This window comes from Bidens hawaiensis, unplaced genomic scaffold (genome assembly GCF_021521415.1).
Source record: "Bidens hawaiensis isolate Kalapana, Puna unplaced genomic scaffold, B.hawaiensis_p1.1 tig00009513_1, whole genome shotgun sequence".
NCBI lineage: Eukaryota > Viridiplantae > Streptophyta > Magnoliopsida > Asterales > Asteraceae > Bidens > Bidens hawaiensis.
Genome location: NW_027491706.1, coordinates 766,073 through 785,446, shown reverse-complemented (window position 1 = coordinate 785,446; position 19,374 = coordinate 766,073). Strand labels below are relative to the sequence as shown.

Here is a 19,374-nt window from a genome sequence, read left to right as displayed (position 1 = left end):
ATTTTTTTTTTATTATTTCTATGTACATTGATTTCAAATATTAAAAAATTCATACATATGCATACAACTTAATTTGTAAGGTACGACTCACAAGACCCACTTCACTTTTTCATCTTTGTGTTACTTTGTGAGTAAATAAACATTGGTGTACATGATAAGGTTCTCCATCACTCTTTCACTTGTCACTAGATATTGAAATGAGGATGAGACTCATCGAGCCTTAATAAATTTATAGATTGTGTCATTGTTGGTACAGATTTTAAAATGTAGAAATTAAATGTGGTTTACAAAATGGATTGATCGTTTACAAAAGTAAGATAAATAACATTGCAATAGTTTTTTCATCAATACACATCTTATGTAGACCATTAATGTGTTTAAACTTTTTTAAATGTATTTGTATATTAGAGAGGACGGAGCACTCATATGTTTAGGGTGTATGACTTTCAAATCATATGGCAACACTGTCGTCATCTTATGTGGGTAGGATGCATGGCTTCATTTCATGACAAATGTTTGCCACATAAATTTAATTCATTTTGACAATTGAAGAATAAAAATGAATCAATAAAGTTCTAGGGTACTTGCGGTAGGTGCTACCAAGTTTTGTAGTTTGCGGGTACTTAAAGGTAAAAATGAGGTGACAATATGAGATTGACCGGTGCATGAGTAGTACTCATTAGTGCCCCTTCCTCCCTTATCATTATTCATTGTGTAACCCTTTAGGATCAAAACTCATGTGTGTCAATATGTTATTACTTGAATACATAAGTAGGAATGGCAATGGGTAGGGCTGTCACTTTTACCCGAAACCCGAAACCTACCCCGAAAAAACCTGTACCCGAACCCGAACTCGAAAACCCGAACCCGAGAAAAGACTAACCCGAACCCGAACCAAAGTAATTCGGGTTGGTTCTTGGGTTTGATTTATAAGTTTCGGGTTAACCCGAATAAACTTTTAGTTTTGAAATTAAATATATTTTTTTGGTATAATAGGCTTAGTCTTAGTCACTAAAGTTATCATAATCTGAGCCTAATCGACTGTTGTCATCCCAACTATTATGGATCGATTGTTTATTGTTAATTATGTTTTCCGTTTATTACTAATAGCAACCATAATCGAACAACCAAATCACGTCTGATTGAAGACGATTATGGTTTGAGTTAGTTACTTAGTTTTACTCTTCTTTTGAATTGTTTTATGACTTATCAAGTTATGATGGTTTATTATTTGATAATTTGCGTTACGAGCAAAGAAGAATATGCTGTTTTAATTTTAGCATTGAAGTTTTTTTAATTTTTTTTTGTTTCATTTTCTAGGATACTCGAAACCCGATTAACCCAACTGAAAAAATCCGAACCCGAAAAACCCGTGAGAGTTTTTAGTTGGGTTTCGGGTTAAGATTTAAAACTTTGAAACCCGAAGAACCTGACCCTAAAAACCCGGAACCCGAAAAATGAACCCGAAGAACACCCCTAGCAATGGGCCGGGTATTGCTGATCTCATACCCATACCCGATTGTAAAATTCAGTCCCAAACTCAGCATATTACCAATCGGATATGTGTTGGGTAATTAACCGTCAGGTATCGGGTATACCCGTTAGTAGATAAATAATCTACTATATTTTTATATAACTTTACGTATAAACTCGATAACATGAAAAATATAAATAATATTTTTTAAATACATATCTTAAATACAAATATTCTTTTCAAATGCATCTACAAAAATGAAGTGTTATTAGACAAAGGTTAAAGAAGAAATAAAATTAAAAAAGAAAACTATGCGGATATACAATTCGGGTATATATTTTGGGTAAACGGATATGTGTTTTCGGTAATAGTTTCAGGTATCACCAAATCCCATGTCCGGCCTGTATCCATGAAAAAAATTTCTAAACTAATCTCATACCCGGCCCAATACCCGTAGGACTTTGAGTATACCCGTCTCCGATGCTTCAGGTTTCAGGTATATCCATCGGACTCGGATTTTGCCATCTCTACACCTAAGTCAAACATATTAATTATTATAATAAGTCAAAGAGAATTTTTTATTTTATTTATTATTATTATTATTATTATTATTATTATTATTTTTTGTAATTGCCAGTAGCTTAGCCGGTTTATAATAATATAAATTTATAAAACAATCCATCATTATCAATAAAAATACAGAATATTAATAATAAAAAATAAGTAGATTAAATTTATTTAATTACACTTTTTATTTGAAACTTTATGCACCATTCTCATTTTGATGATGAGGGGTAAGACCATCCGTAGTCGGACATTTTGGGGCGATGTTTTGGCCTAGAAAGTTGAGAAACACCGCCCCGGCGTTTTGGGTGTGGCATTTTGGGTGAATTTTGTGTACGAAAAGCTAGGTTAGCTTGATTTTTGAGGCTTTTGTGAGAGAGAGAGGTAGAGAGATAGGGAGGAGAGAGAGTCATTTTAGGGGCATTTTCCCATTAAAATGCTGACTAGGAGCCATATTATGTAAAATATCTGGGTGTTTCTAGTTTTGACTACGCATGGTCTAAGGTGGTTAAAATATAGAGTATAAAAATTTAATTGTTAAAAAGAAAAAAAACATCAAAAAGTTTTCTACGTTTTTGACCAATTAAATACAAAATTGACCAAATCATACATGCATCATCGGTGACTTGAGAAATTACATAGTCCATGAATCATGATCGCATTAACTGCAAGTTTGATAGAAAATATAACGTATTTCATATATTTAATATAACTACGGACGTGTAAGTTTTGTATTCTCATATAACAAAAATGCTTAGAGCCACACATTTCAATAGAAGTCGTACTTAAATAAACTTCCAAACTTCTAATTTACATTTATTTTTTATAACGGCAAATGCTACTTCTATCCCTACTTCTTAAACTACACCAAATTTTCCTGTCGTTTGGATTGAACCCAAGACCTCAAAGAAGTAAATAGGGTCCCAAATAACGAAAGATATGTAAAAAAGCATGTTTGATTACGCCTATTTGGCCATTCCTAATAATCATTGTTAGAGCAATTTTGTCGCTCGCAAGGCTCGTAACCTTGAGTTCACGTTACAAAACCGGTTAACCGAAACCGGCTTTATGTTTTTAAATCATTTTTTTTAAACAGATTAACCGGTTTGGTTATAACCGAAACCGGTTATACCGGTTAGGTTGTTTGTGCTTGAAAACCGGTTACTAACCAACCCGATTAACCGGTTAATTGATTGTTGATCAATAACCGGTTATTAAATTAACCAGTTTTTGAATAACCGTTTAAAAAAAATAATTAAAGATCAACTGTTAATTAAGCCCAAATCCGACATTACATGATAAATTTAATACGGTAAACAGAAGAACATGAAAACTAAACAATACCAATATTCAACCAAAGTCGCACGAACGAAACAGTTTACGAAATTGCATAAAGAAACCACAATTCAACAAAAAAGAAAAACACATATTCCATCACTGCTGAGAACTTGATCCGCATCCAGGTTGTTCAGAAACATCTACAAATACAGATACCGATAAGATACACTAAAACATTTATAAATTACATAACAAAATGAAATTACCTTAACAAAAATCTAAATCAGAAAACATCTGGATCATCGAAATCTTCGATAATGACGTCTTTCCTCGACTTTCGAACCCAGTCCCGTGTACAGACTAATGCTTCAATGATAGTAACAGGTAACACACTTCTATACGGATCTAACACTCGCTTTTCTATATAGAAAGCAGACTCTGTGGGAAGAGTCGAAAGCGGAATTGCCAAAAGTTCTAAAACAAAATACATTAAAAAAAAATTAAGTATCTTATAACTAATTAACTAATAATAAAATATTTATAATGAAAGTATAATACCTTTTGCCATTTTGGATAAAGTTGGATACTTTGAAGTATTTAGTTTCCACCGTTGTAGTATATCAAAGTCCTCTGTATTCTGCATAGTGGCATCTTTAAGGTACTTTTGTAATTCAGTTATATCATCATTTGAATTTGTTGTTTGATACAACAACTCGTATTCATTGAACAATAACCCGAACTCATCCGTGACATCTTTAACCATTTCTTCAACCATCGTATCCACAACTTCTTGTTCGGTATTTGGCTCTTTTTTCATGTTACAAATTGTTGTAAAACCATACTTGATAACCTCAACCTTCATGCGCGGATCCAATATAACAGCAAAATACAGCAATGTATTTGAAGAGGTAGGTCCCAGCAGAGCCCAGTTGGACCCGCAAGACTCACCTTGAACAGGGACGTCTGCGCAACGACCAACTGCTCCAGCAGGACCCACCATGCTCAGAGAGCCTTACGCGCAGTACGCCAGCTGTACCCGCAGGGAAAGCCTCCCAATGGTGAAGTACCCCGCCTGTTCCCGCAGCTGCGGATACAAGCCATCAGGGAAGGCTACCCGCACTAACAGCAAGGCTACACGCATAAGGCATTAGCTACTTCAGTAGTCACATGAAGGAATGAGCAAGGCAGGAATACTCCCGCCTAAATGAGCCAGTCCGTATGCTTCTGGAAGATCTTTCGTACTATACCTACTAAGGTATGGGCGGAACAGACAATTTGACCAGAACAGCCCATGAACCAATCACAGGGTGACAGCTCACCGACAACAATACGAGGAGGAGCACCCTCTAGTACTGTTTGTCACTATTAGCCGCTGCCTACTCACCAACCCTTACGATGGGACGTGCGCAGCCTACAGTTGGTGGAACAGTGCGTAGCCGGCAGTAAAGGAACAGTGTACAGCCGACCTTTACTGTTGGCCGTAGCCTATCCACCAACCAACATGGCCTGTGCGTAGTCCACTGTTGGTGGAACAGGAATACTATTCAGCCGGCTGTACCTTCTAGGAAACCTACCTTCGGCTATAAATACTCCAACACCTTGGATTGGTAAGGACATCATCTGATATCTCAATCTTATATAGCAATCTCTTAATATACACTTATATTCAGAGCAATCTAGTCTGATTCTCACGCCGGAGGGTGGTCACAAGGAGGAACCCCCCCTTCTCAGTGACGAGCTTACGGTGTCTGTTTTGCAGGTCCCCTGAAGAACAAACCTTCTCTGCTGGACCTCATCCTCGTGGGAAACATTACTTAACCCCCAGATTATCCGTAATCTGCCCCGGGTCACTTAGTGTTTCTTCATTGGCGCCATCCGTGCATAAAAGCTAGAACTAATCCTTAGTTTTTTCAAAATTTCTGAAGAAATGGTTAACGTTACTCCGGTCCAAAGGCCAGTAATCGACCAAGAAACCCCGGTAACCACAACCCCAGCAACTGGGGAGAACACCGGCGGTTATACAAATCTTACGAACACTACCCCGGTTACCCAAGCCGGGGCAAGTGCAGTAAATATTCCACTGGGGTTCACTGATGCCCAGTTGGAAAAACGAACGAGGGTCCCTCGCCAAACACTAGATCAAGTTAAGGCGTGGGCCGAGGCACGTTAGAAAGAGTTCCAAGCTGAATTGGATGAACGCTTGCGTTCAGTTCAACAGGCTGACGAATTCGGCAGTACTCGCCAACATCTCAATATGAACAGTGAGTGCGAGTACTCAGACGATGAGAGGGAAGAATCCGATACCGACGCAAACCCTCGCTATAAGGCGAAAGGGAAGCGTAAGGAAACGGACTTCCAACCAAAAAGGAATTTTGGGGAAGCCTTTAAACCAACGAATGCGGAGAGAAACCCGCGTGACTTCTCCAAAACCTTTAGACCAACTGCTACAAATGCAGGAAAGTCGAAGTTCGCAAGGGACATTGCGGAAGCAATCGCCCCGAGAAGTGCCAAACAAATGTCCAACATTGGCACTTACGATGGTCTATCCGACCCAGACGACCACTTGAACAGATTCATTGCGGGGGCAACCGTCAGTAACTGGACGGAACCCACGTGGTGTTATATGTTCCAGATGACTCTGGTTGGAGCGGCCAGGGCATGGTTCGACCGTTTACCGGTCCACCACATTTATGATTGGGCGGACTTTCAGAACAAGTTCAGCCAGCACTTCAGCCAGCAGAGGAAATATACTGAAGAACAGTGGACGATCCTCAACTGCGTTAGAGAGGAGGATGAATCTTTACTAGGCTTCATCACTCGCTTCAACTCCAAAAAGCTAAGTCTCGGCAACATAAGTGAAGATCTTGTTCGCGCCGCTTTCATCCAGGGCGCCGAATACCCAGAGCTTATCCGCACATTGACGGGTAAGGATGGCATGCCATCAACATGGGATGCCATCATGACGGCGGCCAAGCGCTTTGCCGAGACGGAGAAGCAGCTGGGAAGGGATCTTCCCCAGAGTACACACCTCTACACGCAGAGGACTAGAGAAAACAATGTTCGGATCGCCCGGCAGAACAAAAAGAGGAAGCTAGGTATCTGGCAGTCAAGGGTAAACTTTGACACCTCATCCAGCTCTCACCCTCTTGTTGGCGGAAGAAATCACACACACCCTTCAAGCCAAAAACACCGGTGGACGCCACTCACCAAAAGCGTCACGGAGATATTTGCCACTGAAAAGCTACCATGGCCAAAAGCTCCAATGATCCGGCAGCGTCCTAATGCGGATCAGAGCAAATCCTGTGACTTCCACAGGACCAAAGGTCATAGTACGGAAGAGTGTACATCCTTGAAGGATATTGTTGAAGCATTCGTCAAGGATGGAAGACTGGCACACCTGGTGGCATCAATCAAGAAGAGAGGAAGGAACGACAACCGGTACCGAGGCAACGGACGAAAGCCCGTTGACATCAGCATCAACATGGTTCATGGCAAGATCAGAGGAAGAAAAAGGCGAACGACAGAACCATGTGCGTGGAAGGAAGCTGAGGTGCGCTTCCCGCGAGTGCCAGGAGGACCCAGCAAAGAAGGCCCTATCGTCATCAAAAGCCAGCTGGGACACTACATCACTTCTCGCACTCTTGCTGACAACGGCGCCTCGTCAACGGTGATGTACAGGCAGTTCTTCGACAAGCTAGATGACGAAGACAAAGAGCGCCTGGAAACGATCTGCGCCTCGATGGAAGGGTTCGATGGCAGCACAAACACCCCCCTGGGCATCCTATCTTTCCCCGTCACTCTTACGGACGGGAATCACTCACGCACAGAAGACGTGGATTTTGTCGTAATGAGGAAGCCACACCACACATACGACATTCTCTTCGGAAGAGACGGGATGGCAAGATTCAACGCCGTGGTATCCTCAGTCCACGGCATGATGGGATGGCCAACAGCTGAGGGTGTAGCGATGATCACCGGCATTCCCCAGGTATGCATCGCATCTGTCTCATCTAAACCCAAACCAAAGATGGCTAAACCAACCATCACCGAGCCAGAAAGATGGGCCTTCAACGGCAAGTACCCTGACCAGGCCGTTTCCATTGGCCCAACAGTTGTTGATCCCACACGCACCTTACTCAAGCGCTTATTACAGAAAAACGCTGACATCTTCGCGTGGACACCAGCTGACATGACTGGTGTACCCCGAAGTAAGGCAGAGCATAAGCTCAAATGCGATCCGGCTGTTACGCCAATCGTACAAAAGCGCAGAGTAATGGGGCCAGAACAAACTAACGCGTGTAGAACCCAAGTCAAGGAACTCCTTGACGCAGGCATCGTACGCGTTAGTAGATATCAAACTTGGGTTGCAAATCCCGTTATGGTACCGAAGAATAACAAACAATGGCGCATGTGCATAGATTTCAAGGACTTGAACAAAGCATGCCCCAAAGATTGTTATCCGTTACCTGAAATTGATCTTAAGGTGGATTCGTTGGCACCGTTCCGCCTTAAATGCTTCCTGGACGAGTATAAGGGGTACCATCAAATCCACATGGCCGTTGATGATCAGGACAAAACCGCTTTTCGGACGCCCGATGGCACATTTTGTTATCAAATGATGCCATTCGGACTTAAGAATGCCGGGTCCACATACCAACGCCTGATGGACAACCAGTTTCATGCCCAAATTGGGAGGAACTTGGAAGTCTACATGGATGACTTGGTCATCAAAAGCCCTGACCCAGAAGCGATGTTGAAAGACATCGAAGAAACTTTCAACACGCTCAGGAAGATAAACATGAAGCTCAACCCGAGCAAGTGTGCCTTTGGAATGGAAGAAGGGAAGTTCTTGGGGGTCATCGTCACTAAAGATGGCTTCAGAGCGAACCCTGAAAAGGTCGAAGCCATTATCAAAATGGAATCACCTACTACCATCAAACAGGCTCAGACACTGAATGGACGACTAGTGGCACTTAATCGCTTTTTGGCAAACCACGCGGATAAGTCGTTTCCCTTCGTGTCAACGTTGAGAAACTGTTTAAAGAAAACGCACTTCCGCTGGACACCAGAAGCTGAAGCAGCTTTTCAGGAGATTCGGTCACGCTTGATCGAACTCCCAACGCTCACAGCACCAAAAGCGGGAGAGGAGTTAATCCTATACCTTTCCGCAACAGATAGAGCAACCGGGGCAGTCCTGCTAGTAGAGCGAAAAGGCATCCAGATGCCAATCTATTATGTCAGTCGTATCTTAACAGACATAGAAACCCGGTACTCTACCCTCGAAAAATTAGTCTTAGCACTTATACACGCTTCACGCAGGTTAAGACGATATTTCCAGGGTCACCCAATCACCATTCTCTCCAACTTCAAACTTGCAAACGTTCTAGGCAAACCCGAGTTATCGGGACGCCTAGCCAAATGGGCAATTGAGTTAGGGGAGTACGCGATAAAGTATAAGCCAAGACCAGCCATAAAAGGCCAGGTTTTGGCCGACTTTATTGCAGAAGTGCCTGCATCGCGGGAAAAAGAGTGCCAGGAAGAGGCTCAACCCTCTCCAGCACAAGACATCAATGATGTCTGGCGACTCTACACTGATGGAGCAGCCAGTAACGAGGGTTCAGGCGCAGGGCTGAAACTAACCAACCCAGCAGGCCAAGAATGCACTTACGCTATTCGACTGTACTTTCCAAGTACGAATAACGAAGCCGAGTATGAGGCATTCTTGGCTGGGTTGAGAATTGCGCGTAAGATGGGAGTGAAAAACTTGGAAGCCCACGTGGATTCCATGTTAGTAGCCAATCAAATCAACGGGACGTACACGGCCGTGAACGACACAATGGCCCTGTACCTCGCACAAGCAAAATCCCTTATGCGCGATTTCAACGACTGCAAAGTCATACACGTCAAGCGAAGTGAAAACAAATCTGCGGATGCGTTAAGCAAGCTTGCATCATTAGCCTTCACCCACTTAGGAAAGGATATCCGCATTGAACTCCTCGAGACACCTTCGGTCCCGCACAAGGAAATTTGTGTCATCCAAACCGGTACAGAAACATGGATGACACCAATAATAAAATACCTTGCGGCAGGTACACTACCAGAGTCAAAAACACAGGCAAGAAAACTACGCTGTAAAGCACTAAATTATCAACTCATCGATGACATCCTTTACAGACGTAACTTTCTTGGCCCACTCTTAAGATGCGTGGACAACCAAGATGCTGACTACCTCTTAAGGGAAGTACACGAAGGCATCTGTGGAGTACACGCAGGTCCCCGCGCTGTTGTAGCTAAGCTAAACAACGCGGGATACTTTTGGCCGGGGATGCATACGGATGCGCTGGCATACATCAGAAAATGCAGGTCTTGCCAGCTTTACGCACCCAACACGCACCGCCCGAAGAATGAACTTGTTCCAGTCACCTCTTCATGGCCATTTCAGAAGTGGGCCATCGATGTGACAGGCCCATTTCCTACAGCAGCAGGAAATGTTCAGTTCCTAGTGGTAGCCATCGACTACTTCACCAAGTGGATAGAAGCAAAACCCTTAGCCCAAACAACCGCGAAACATATCAAAAAATTTATTTGGGAATTTATTATTTGTCGTTTTGGACTTCCACAGAATTTGGTGAGCGATAACGGCACCAACTTTGCTGACAAGAAGCTACAACAGTGGCTGAAAGAACTTCAAATCACCCACACCTTTACCTCAGTGGCACACCCGCAAGGTAATGGTGAGGTGGAAAGAGCAAATAAGAGCATCGTCGAAGGCATAAAGAAAAGACTCTTGGAACACAGATCCAGCTGGGTGGACGAGCTTCCGCACGTCCTTTGGGCAAACAGAACACTGAAGAAGGCCAGTACGGGAGAAACCCCGTTCAGCCTCACTTATGGCACTGAGGCCATGGTCCCGGTCGAAATTGGTTTACCCTCACCAAGAGTCTTGATTCAGCCAGAAGACAATGATGCGGAAAGACGGTTGGACCTTATGCTAACCGAGGAACGCAGAGACTTAGCCGCAGTGCGTGAAGAGAACTACAAGCGACAAATGCAAAAGTACTACAACACGCGGGTAAAACTCTGCAACTTCAATGTAGGAGACTACATACTGCGTAACAACGAGGCTTCGAACCAAGAACGCCCAGGAAAGCTGGCCCCGGTCTGGGAAGGGCCATACATTATCAAAGAAGTCCTGGGAAAGGGCGCATACCGGCTCGAAAGGCTCGATGGCACTCCCATCCCAAGAACATGGAATGGAGCTCAATTACGCAAATGTTATATGTAGATCAATTCCAAACTTGTAAAGAAAAGGCCTAGAGCCACTTCTAATGGAAATGATTCTCCTTTCACAATGTGTTGATAGCCTTACCTTTATACTTATGAACTTCCCACACTGATGTGCCGGTATTCACCGCATAAATGGGGGAAGAAGTAAGTCGTTACGTGTGGAAGGCGGCAAAACCCGCATAAACACAACGCTAAAAATCTCAAGTTTTAAGGAAAACCTACACGCAGGTCAGATGTAAGTAAAGTTTAGCCATCCTTGTAAGTGCAAGTGACGGTCTTACCCGCACAATCACGAACAAGGAAGCAAAACTTCAACCTATCATCTACCACGTTCAAAGGTTAACTTATTCTGAACACTTAGAAAATTTCAAAGGAAAAGATGAGGAAAACTTCCACGCAGGTCAGATATAAGTAAAGTTAAGCCATCCTACTAAGTGTAAGTGACGGTCATACCCGCACAATCATAAAAGAGGAAGCGAAACAAACTTATAATTTACCACGTTAAAAAGTTAACTTATCTAAGTACTAAAGAAGTTGCTAAGTTAGATCAAAACAGGCGTAAAATAAACAAGGCAAAGAACTAACACAATCTTTATTCCATCAAATTCAAATATTACAAAGATAGCTATACAAAAGCAAAAATCTACGCTAATGGTGGAAAGGGATCTTCAGAATCAAGCTTCAGGACCACTTCCACTTGGACCCGCTCCATCAGTAGAGCGTGGTGGTTCAAGGAAAGCTTTAAGGATAGCTAGCCCATCATCAGCAGCAGCGACTTCGTTCACCTTCTCCACCACCGGATGCGGGAAGGCGGCATACTGATTCACTGCTTGGTCGTAAATAGCTTCAGTATCAACATTGTACAAAGGGAAGTTGGAAGGCGGGATGCCGTTCTCAACGAACCCTAGACCAAGCAGGAAGCCGGCCTTTTCCCCATCCTCATGAGAAGCGTTGAGGGCTGCGCTCATAGCATCGTCATAAGACGTCTCTGAGAAGACCCGATGCACAACCTACAAAGAAAAAATACAAGTATCAGAACCTTTTCTATTTACAAAGAAAAGCGTAAAGACATGAAAAGCTTACCTGAGACAACGCTTCTCGAAGAAGCCATTCCTTGGCAACCAGAGCTTCTTGGAGGGCGGCTTGAGCTTGGGTACAGGCGCGTTCGGCTTCACTTTTATTAAGGTTGGCAAGCAACACTTCCTTTGCAGCAGCCTCTTCGACGCCCTTTAGCTTCCGCTCAGCGTGGTCAAGCACGCCCCTCTGGTCCAGGATCTCTTGGAGCTTCTTCGCATCCTCCATCGCCAAGGCATCATGAGCCTGCTGGAGAGCCTCTAATTTGGCTTTAAGCTATTCATTCTCCACGCGTAGAGGCTCAGCAACAGCTTCAGCCTTGGTGGCCCTTTCAGTTGCGTTCCTGGCAGTTTCCTTAGCCAGCCGAAGCTGTTCATTAACAGCTTGGGTAGCCTTGGAGCGAGCCTCGAGACGGGCCTGAACCTCAACTTCAAGGGCCTTGAACGCCTTCTCCTTCTCCGCCGCCGCGGCGGAAAGCCTCCTATTCTCCTCCCGGACAGCCCGCGCCTGAGCTACTTCCTGAAGGCGAGCTGCTTTTAACTTGTCGTTTTCACGACAAAGCAGCTCGACGTGCGGCTGCATCCTGGCCAGGAGAACCCGAAGCTCATTGCTTAGCCTACCCTCCTGGTAGCTAGCCATGGCTTCCCCCAACGCACCACTGGGAGCAGCGTGACGAGCCCACTCCACGCACTCCATAGGTGTGCGAAGGGTTGTTCCTCGGCGGATGTTCCAGCGTGGAACATACACTTCATTGGAATCCGACACTGCAAAAAAAAACATAAGGCAGTTAGGAAAAGATGATAAAAATATATAAAATAGGCCAAAAGAACCCTACGCACCTGTAGGGTCAATAACAGGCCGATAGCCGCCAAACCCATCACCTGAACCCAACGGAAATCCATCCAAGAGGTCAGGCAGATGGAAGGAGGCAGAGGTTGGCGATAAGCCCCGGGCATACCTGAAGGATCGGCCGTCGTGGCCGATGACGGAGGCGGCATGGTAACAGCCGCCGCGGTCGCCGTTGCGGAGTCCGCAGCAAAAGTAACCGCCGGCTCTGTGAAAGATGCTGTAAAAATAGCACTCACAGCCGGCGGTGACGTCATCACAGCTGGAACAGTCGGCTCAAAGGAGTGAGCAACTGAACCAGCGGAAGCAGGCGCAGGCGCCTGGGTCGTCGCCTCAGGTAGGCTGACCAAGCCTACCGTCATTGGCGGGGAGGTACTCCTCTGCGCTCCACCCTGGAATGCGTCAACATCCACGCCTGCAAAAAGAAGATAAGTATTAAAGATGGAAAAACTATGAAGTTAAAGTTAAAGGAAGTTTGTACTCACGGGTTTTCTTGAGCCTGAAAGTACGGACAGGCGGGGATGAACCCGATGGAGCCGGCCTCTTTGCGCCGCTCACCGTCGTCATCCGGGGCTCTCCGGAGGTGACAGTCGTCACAGCCTCCGGAGCGGTGGTCTTCTCACCACCGGGGTTCCCCGCCACCTCTTCGCTCTCGGCCTCGGAGTCAGACCGAGGCACCGGATCGGCAGTGGAGGCCACCTTCTCCTTCCCCTTCCCGCCGGCAGCCTTCTTCTTCTGCACCAACGGAGGACCATCTGCGGATTCCTCATCAGAACATAAGATTAGAGGAATTCCAGCAGAGGTTTCAACATTGAGGGGTCGAGGGTCGAATAGCGCCTTACCTGGCCGCCTGGCGCTCAGGATCTCGTGGCCTAGCGGGTAGACCTCCACGAACCGATCCGCCGTTTGTTCTAGGATGGGCAACTCGTTCTCGTCTAGAGCGCGAGTACCCATCCGAGCGGGACTGTCAGCCTCCCGCGGATGCAGGAGCGACTGCAAGTCGTTCCCCTCTGAAATAAACAGGAAAAAAGTTATAAGAGATTCTAAATCAACAAAAAGAAACAAAGCATACCGTAAGGAACAGAGTTCGAACCGTATTCGAGGACGATCGGGATCTTTCGCGCATCCGCATTCTTCCACACCCGGCTCATCCCGAGCATTACCATCCCGGACTCCGCAAACCGGTAAACCGGAGATTGGACCCGGGATATCTTCGAAAACCATTCCGCCTCCTCGTAGTTGGAGGCGTGAAGGCTGGGAAGTGCTTGCCCATTTTTGAACTTCATGGCAAGGGGGATGGCGCGAGCGGAGATGTAGAAGAACTCCCGCTTCCACAAGCGAAGACTGCGCTCGGTTGCGCAAATCTTCAAACCCTTAATCCGGGTTATCAACGTATACCACCCCTGGATGCACCTCCAGGAGTAGAAGGTCATCAGGCGGTCAACATAGGGCTCAATGCCCAGAATCCGGCACACCCACTCGAAGTGCCGGATCTTGGCAATCGCCATCGGATGCACCTCGGTCAGGTGCACACCGTGCCTCTCCAGGACACGGTACACAAACTTTGTCAATGGGAACCTAAGATTCCCATAATCAAAGAATGCAGCATATACCCCGATCTTGTCTCTGGGGGCATCGTACACTGTCTGATGGGGTTCAGGAAACTCAGGCTCGAGAGACTCGAGCATGAACTTCCTGACGACGTACTGGTACAGATCGACAGGCAAAGCACACTGGCACTCACCAGCAGTACTCTTGTCGTCGGCTGTAGATTCGAGATCACGAGACGACATCTTGCAGATGAAAGAAAACGATTTCGAGAAAAGGCTCGACTGAAAAGTTGAGTATTCACCGGAAATCGTTCTGAAGATGAAGAGAAAAGTGAAAGTGTGAATTACAAAGAACCCTCTCCCCCTTTATATACTAATCGCAATTAATGCGATGAATTTAATGCGGAGGAGAGAGAAATCGAAGGTGCAATGAAACTATGACACGTGGCAAAAAGCAAGCTGGCAACAGCTGTTGAAAGGACGCGTACCATTAATTTCGCGGCCACGCGCCCGAAAAATCGCGCCCACGCGCCTGAAAAAGCGTCTGGAATGACCATGTACTGTCACGTCACCATAACTTCCTGCACGTCCTGACACAGTCAGAAGAAACCGTCGCACGACGTTTCAGAGGTTTGGACTGTTCTTATCCTTTCACCAACTCTTCGAATTTCAAAAAAATTCAAAAAAAGATTCAAAAGTAGGCGGGAAAATACCCCTTACCTTGGTAACCAAGTAACCATAAGACGGGTGCGGGTACAGTGTCAAGGCAAAACCCTTCACATACTTAGCACCCGCAGGGAATTGACACCAGGAATACCTTGGGAATAAAGTAACCGTAAGACGAGTGCGGGTACAGTGTCAAGGCAAAACCCTTCACATACTTAGCACTCTGCAGGGAATTCAAACCAAGAAGGATCTTCTGGGCCATGCTTGCGGAAACGGGAATAACATCCCCGCATGACGGGAACGTCGAGAACTATATTGTTTGAAACTCCAAGATGGAATTGGTGGTTTTAGCATAATTGATCACTATGTTGAAAACTATCAAAACCCCATGGAGAATCCACACAAGTGGGACTCAACGCTCCTGACTTGCGAGAAGGTTACAAACCTACCCGCTTCATACCCTAAGATCAAGCAGAAAAGTCGGGAATTTCTGCGTGACACCAGGAAAACCGCGGGAAGAATCACCACGGAAAACCTAAAAACTAAACCCTTTTTAAAACCCCTTGCTAAGTCCAAAAGTTCACCTCACTTATTAATAATTCATGAGAAGAACATTGGACTGGGGGGACTTGAAGAGGTAGGTCCCAGCAGAGCCCAGTTGGACCCGCAAGACTCACCTTGAACAGGGACGTCTGCGCAACGACCAACTGCTCCAGCAGGACCCACCATGCTCAGAGAGCCTTACGCGCAGTACGCCAGCTGTACCCGCAGGGAAAGCCTCCCAATGGTGAAGTACCCCGCCTGTTCCCGCAGCTGCGGATACAAGCCATCAGGGAAGGCTACCCGCACTAACAGCAAGGCTACACGCATAAGGCATTAGCTACTTCAGTAGTCACATGAAGGAATGAGCAAGGCAGGAATACTCCCGCCTAAATGAGCCAGTCCGTATGCTTCTGGAAGATCTTTCGTACTATACCTACTAAGGTATGGGCGGAACAGACAATTTGACCAGAACAGCCCATGAACCAATCACAGGGTGACAGCTCACCGACAACAATACGAGGAGGAGCACCCTCTAGTACTGTTTGTCACTATTAGCCGCTGCCTACTCACCAACCCTTACGATGGGACGTGCGCAGCCTACAGTTGGTGGAACAGTGCGTAGCCGGCAGTAAAGGAACAGTGTACAGCCGACCTTTACTGTTGGCCGTAGCCTATCCACCAACCAGCATGGCCTATGCGTAGTCCACTGTTGGTGGAACAGGAATACTATTCAGCCGGCTGTACCTTCTAGGAAACCTACCTTCGGCTATAAATACTCCAACACCTTGGAATGGTAAGGACATCATCTGATATCTCAATCTTATCTAGCAATCTCTTAATATACACTTATATTCAGAGCAATCTAGTCTGATTCTCACGCCGGAGGGTGGTCACAAGGAGGAACCCCCCCTTCTCAGTGACGAGCTTACGGTGTCTGTTTTGCAGGTCCCTTGAAGAACAAACCTTCTCTGCTGGACCTCATCCTCGTGGGAAACATTACTTAACCCCCAGATTATCCGTAATCTGCCCCGGGTCACTTAGTGTTTCTTCAGTATTGTTCTTCTTTCGATCATCCCAACTCTTACCAAACATTTCTGCCATTGTATTTGTCATAAGCTTAAAGCGTGGGCCGAGTTCATCTTTCAGTTCATGTAAATGAGTATCGACATCCATATCTTCACTGAAAAACTGATTAGCTACCACGTATGTAGTACTAGACATTTCCATAGTTTTACATTTAAAGAATTCCAACAACGACGCCAATTTTCTTGCGTAAACCCAATTGATACGACTTGGAACACCATTTTCACAAACTTCTTTGAAATCTGGATCTTTAGTTTCACATAAATCAAACGCCTCCTCAAATTCGGGTGCCATTTTCAACATATCATATGTTGTGTCCCATCTAAAAGGGAAATCAAGAAACACTCTTTTCGGCTCCAGTTTTTTCTCAACAACGCAAGATTTGAACCTGTCGGGATACATTATCTAACATATCTAACTACACTACGAACACGCTCAATTGAAACATTTAGTGATTTGAACCCCTCTTTCACAACCGAACCTATAACACTCGTCATACACCTAATAGGAAGATATTTACCATTAGACATAAAGTTTGGCAAATTACTCTTCAAATACGAAACTGCTTCGTCACTATACGATGCTTTATCCATAGTTATCGTCACAACGTTCTCAACTCCCCATTCTTCCAAACATTCAACAATTGTGCTTCCGATATCCTCACCGTCACCACTAAAAAGACCCCTGAAGTTGATTATTTTATTTTGCAAAGTCCAATCATTGTCGATATACTGTGCTGTTAAACACATGTAATCGACCATTTCCTCTGAAGTCCATATATTAGTGGCAAGACAAACTTTTTGCTTATTGTTCTTAAACAACTTTCTTAACTTCATCTTCTTTTTCAAAAAGTAATCACAGCAATCCTTTGCTACTGCAGACGGTGAAGGCATGCTAAAATCACGGAGCGAAGCTTCCACTAACTCTTTAAATCCCATGTTGTTAACAAACGAGAAACGAAGTTCGTTGATGATTATCAGTTTCGCTAAGGCTTTTCTTACTTTTGTTGTATCCGGTTTCAAACTACCATCCTTGGCACCAGTAAGAGCTATAATAAACCGTTGAAATCCCTCGCTTTCAAAAATGAGAAAGGAAGTGTGTCGTATAATATCATTGTCGTTACCGAGTTCCTTAAATGTTGCATAATTTCTTCCATATCATCATTACCATCTTTCGAATTATTTGGGTTTTGCATGCATGCCTTTGAGTGTTTTTTTGTTGATGTTCCACCAACACTCGGGTCTGTGTCATGCACTTGAGAGCAGTGGTTGCACTTACCTTTTACGTTCCCGTCGTCGTCGTTGGATCTTTCAAAGTAGTGACAAACAGATTTCTGTTAACCCGTCAACGAAACACTTAACCAACTCCCACAACTAAATCTGATGGTGCGGGCACTTCCGAATCATTTCCTTGTAACGAGTAAAGGCCTCATGGAATAACTCATCCGGTAGCTCTGAAAAATGTTTAATCTCTATTCGGGCCTCGATGGTCTTCGACTGTGAATAATACTCGTTAAGGAACACCTGCTGCATCTCACCCCAGTTCTCAATATTGTGCATCGGTAGCGAGTTGAACCAGTGTTTGGCTTTGTCTTTTAGTGAAATCTGGAACAACCGCAACCGAACCTCATCCTGATCATACGTACCGTCACCGATAGACCCGCAAACAGCTAAAAAATCTGACAAGGGTGAATACGGGTCTTCAAATCCCAGTCCGTGAAAATGGGGAACTATGTTGATGTAGGACGGACGGGATTTAAATGTCGGTTGTCCCTGTACATGAACCTGTGTGACAATCGGTGAGGCACCATCTGAAATAGCCTGTCTGAACCGACTGTTAACACCCTGAGCCGGGAGCACATAATTCCTTCGTCTGGCCCTCGGTTCCTCAAAACCTCCTCGGTTAACCTGGGTCGGCTGTCTTCGTTCCTCTCGATATCTTCCAATACCTCCTCGATCAGGATTTCTGTTCCTCCACCTGTTACCTCTCACCCTAACCAGTTCATCTACCTCTTCAATCTCTTCAACACGCAAACCCGCATCATTATTTCTCGGCTCAAACCCGTCATTCCCTCTAACTCTCCAATCATCCCCGTTACTACCATCATTCCTCGGTTCCTGTTCCTCCTCATCTCCTTCTTCTTCGTCTTTAGTGTGAATACTGACATGGTCATAAGCTTGAATAATCGGCTGTCGGTGACAAGGGGTATTGTTCTGGACTGATGCTCGGGTCTGTCAAAGTTTCGGTTTGGTTTTTGGATTGTCGGGCTGAATTTTGGGGTTGTTGGTTGGTGTTTATTGGTGGTGGTAGGTCATTATTTGGTGGATTTTGATTATTTGGTGGATTCGGTTCGGGTTGGAAAACATTGATCTCAGGCGATGGGTTTTGGTTTTGATTCTGATTCTGGTTCTGACCTTCCATGTCTGACTGTCTGATCTGAGCTCAGTACTGCCGAGCTAAAAGTTCGATTTCTGGCTTGTAAATCAGCGGAGAATTTCTTCCTGAGTGGCGAGGGTGCATAAACCTGTTACCTGCACAAATAACACATCCCGCGTAAAATGGTAAAACAAAACTAAACTAAAAATAAAAATAACAACTAAATTAAACTAATTTAATCTAAAAAATCAATTAACACAAAAACACTAAGCGCACTAACTCCCCGGAAACGGCGCCATTTTGATGCTAGACTGTCGCTATCTAGTTAAAATCAATTAAATCTAGTGTCTTAATCACCTTAAGCTAGTCAGGGTAAGTAGGGTGTCGAACCACGAGGAGTATGTGGTCAGTGTAAAGTGAAATCAATTCCTAACATTATGAAGTAGTTCAATTAAAGTGCTGATCACACTAGCGAACAGTTTATATTTTATAATAAGCAAACAAGTAATCACGTATTCAATTGATTAACAAAGACAAATCACACCCGGAAATTCAAGTAAGCAAACTAACATCAACTCATGCACATAACAGATAAACTATCCTGTGTCAACTACGGACTGACTAACCGGTTAA

The 19,374-nt window shown here is 44.7% G+C and overlaps 1 protein-coding gene across 1 annotated transcript; it reads right to left on the bottom strand.

Moving 5' to 3' along the window:
* Nucleotides 1–3,599: 3,599 nt before the first annotated feature.
* LOC143532626 (zinc finger BED domain-containing protein RICESLEEPER 3-like) lies at nt 3,600–16,767 on the bottom strand. Its single transcript, XM_077027628.1, has 3 exons — nt 16,368–16,767; nt 3,875–4,279; nt 3,600–3,790 (listed from the first exon to the last, which is right to left on the bottom strand). Exons 1-3 carry the CDS (start codon nt 16,765–16,767, stop codon nt 3,600–3,602), a joined length of 996 nt encoding a protein of 331 aa, XP_076883743.1.
* Nucleotides 16,768–19,374: the final 2,607 nt, after the last annotated feature.

Excerpts from the sequence above, each read along its gene's own strand:
- LOC143532626 (XM_077027628.1), bottom strand. The coding sequence starts at position 16,767 with ATGTATCCCGACAGGTTCAAATCTTGCGTTGTTGAGAAAAAACTGGAG. Across the intron at positions 4,280-16,367 it reads TACAATGGCAGAAATGTTTG|ACGTCCCTGTTCAAGGTGAG; the intron begins GTAAGAGTTGGG and ends GTCGTTGCGCAG. Across the intron at positions 3,791-3,874 it reads TTTATCCAAAATGGCAAAAG|AACTTTTGGCAATTCCGCTT; the intron begins GTATTATACTTT and ends ATTTTGTTTTAG.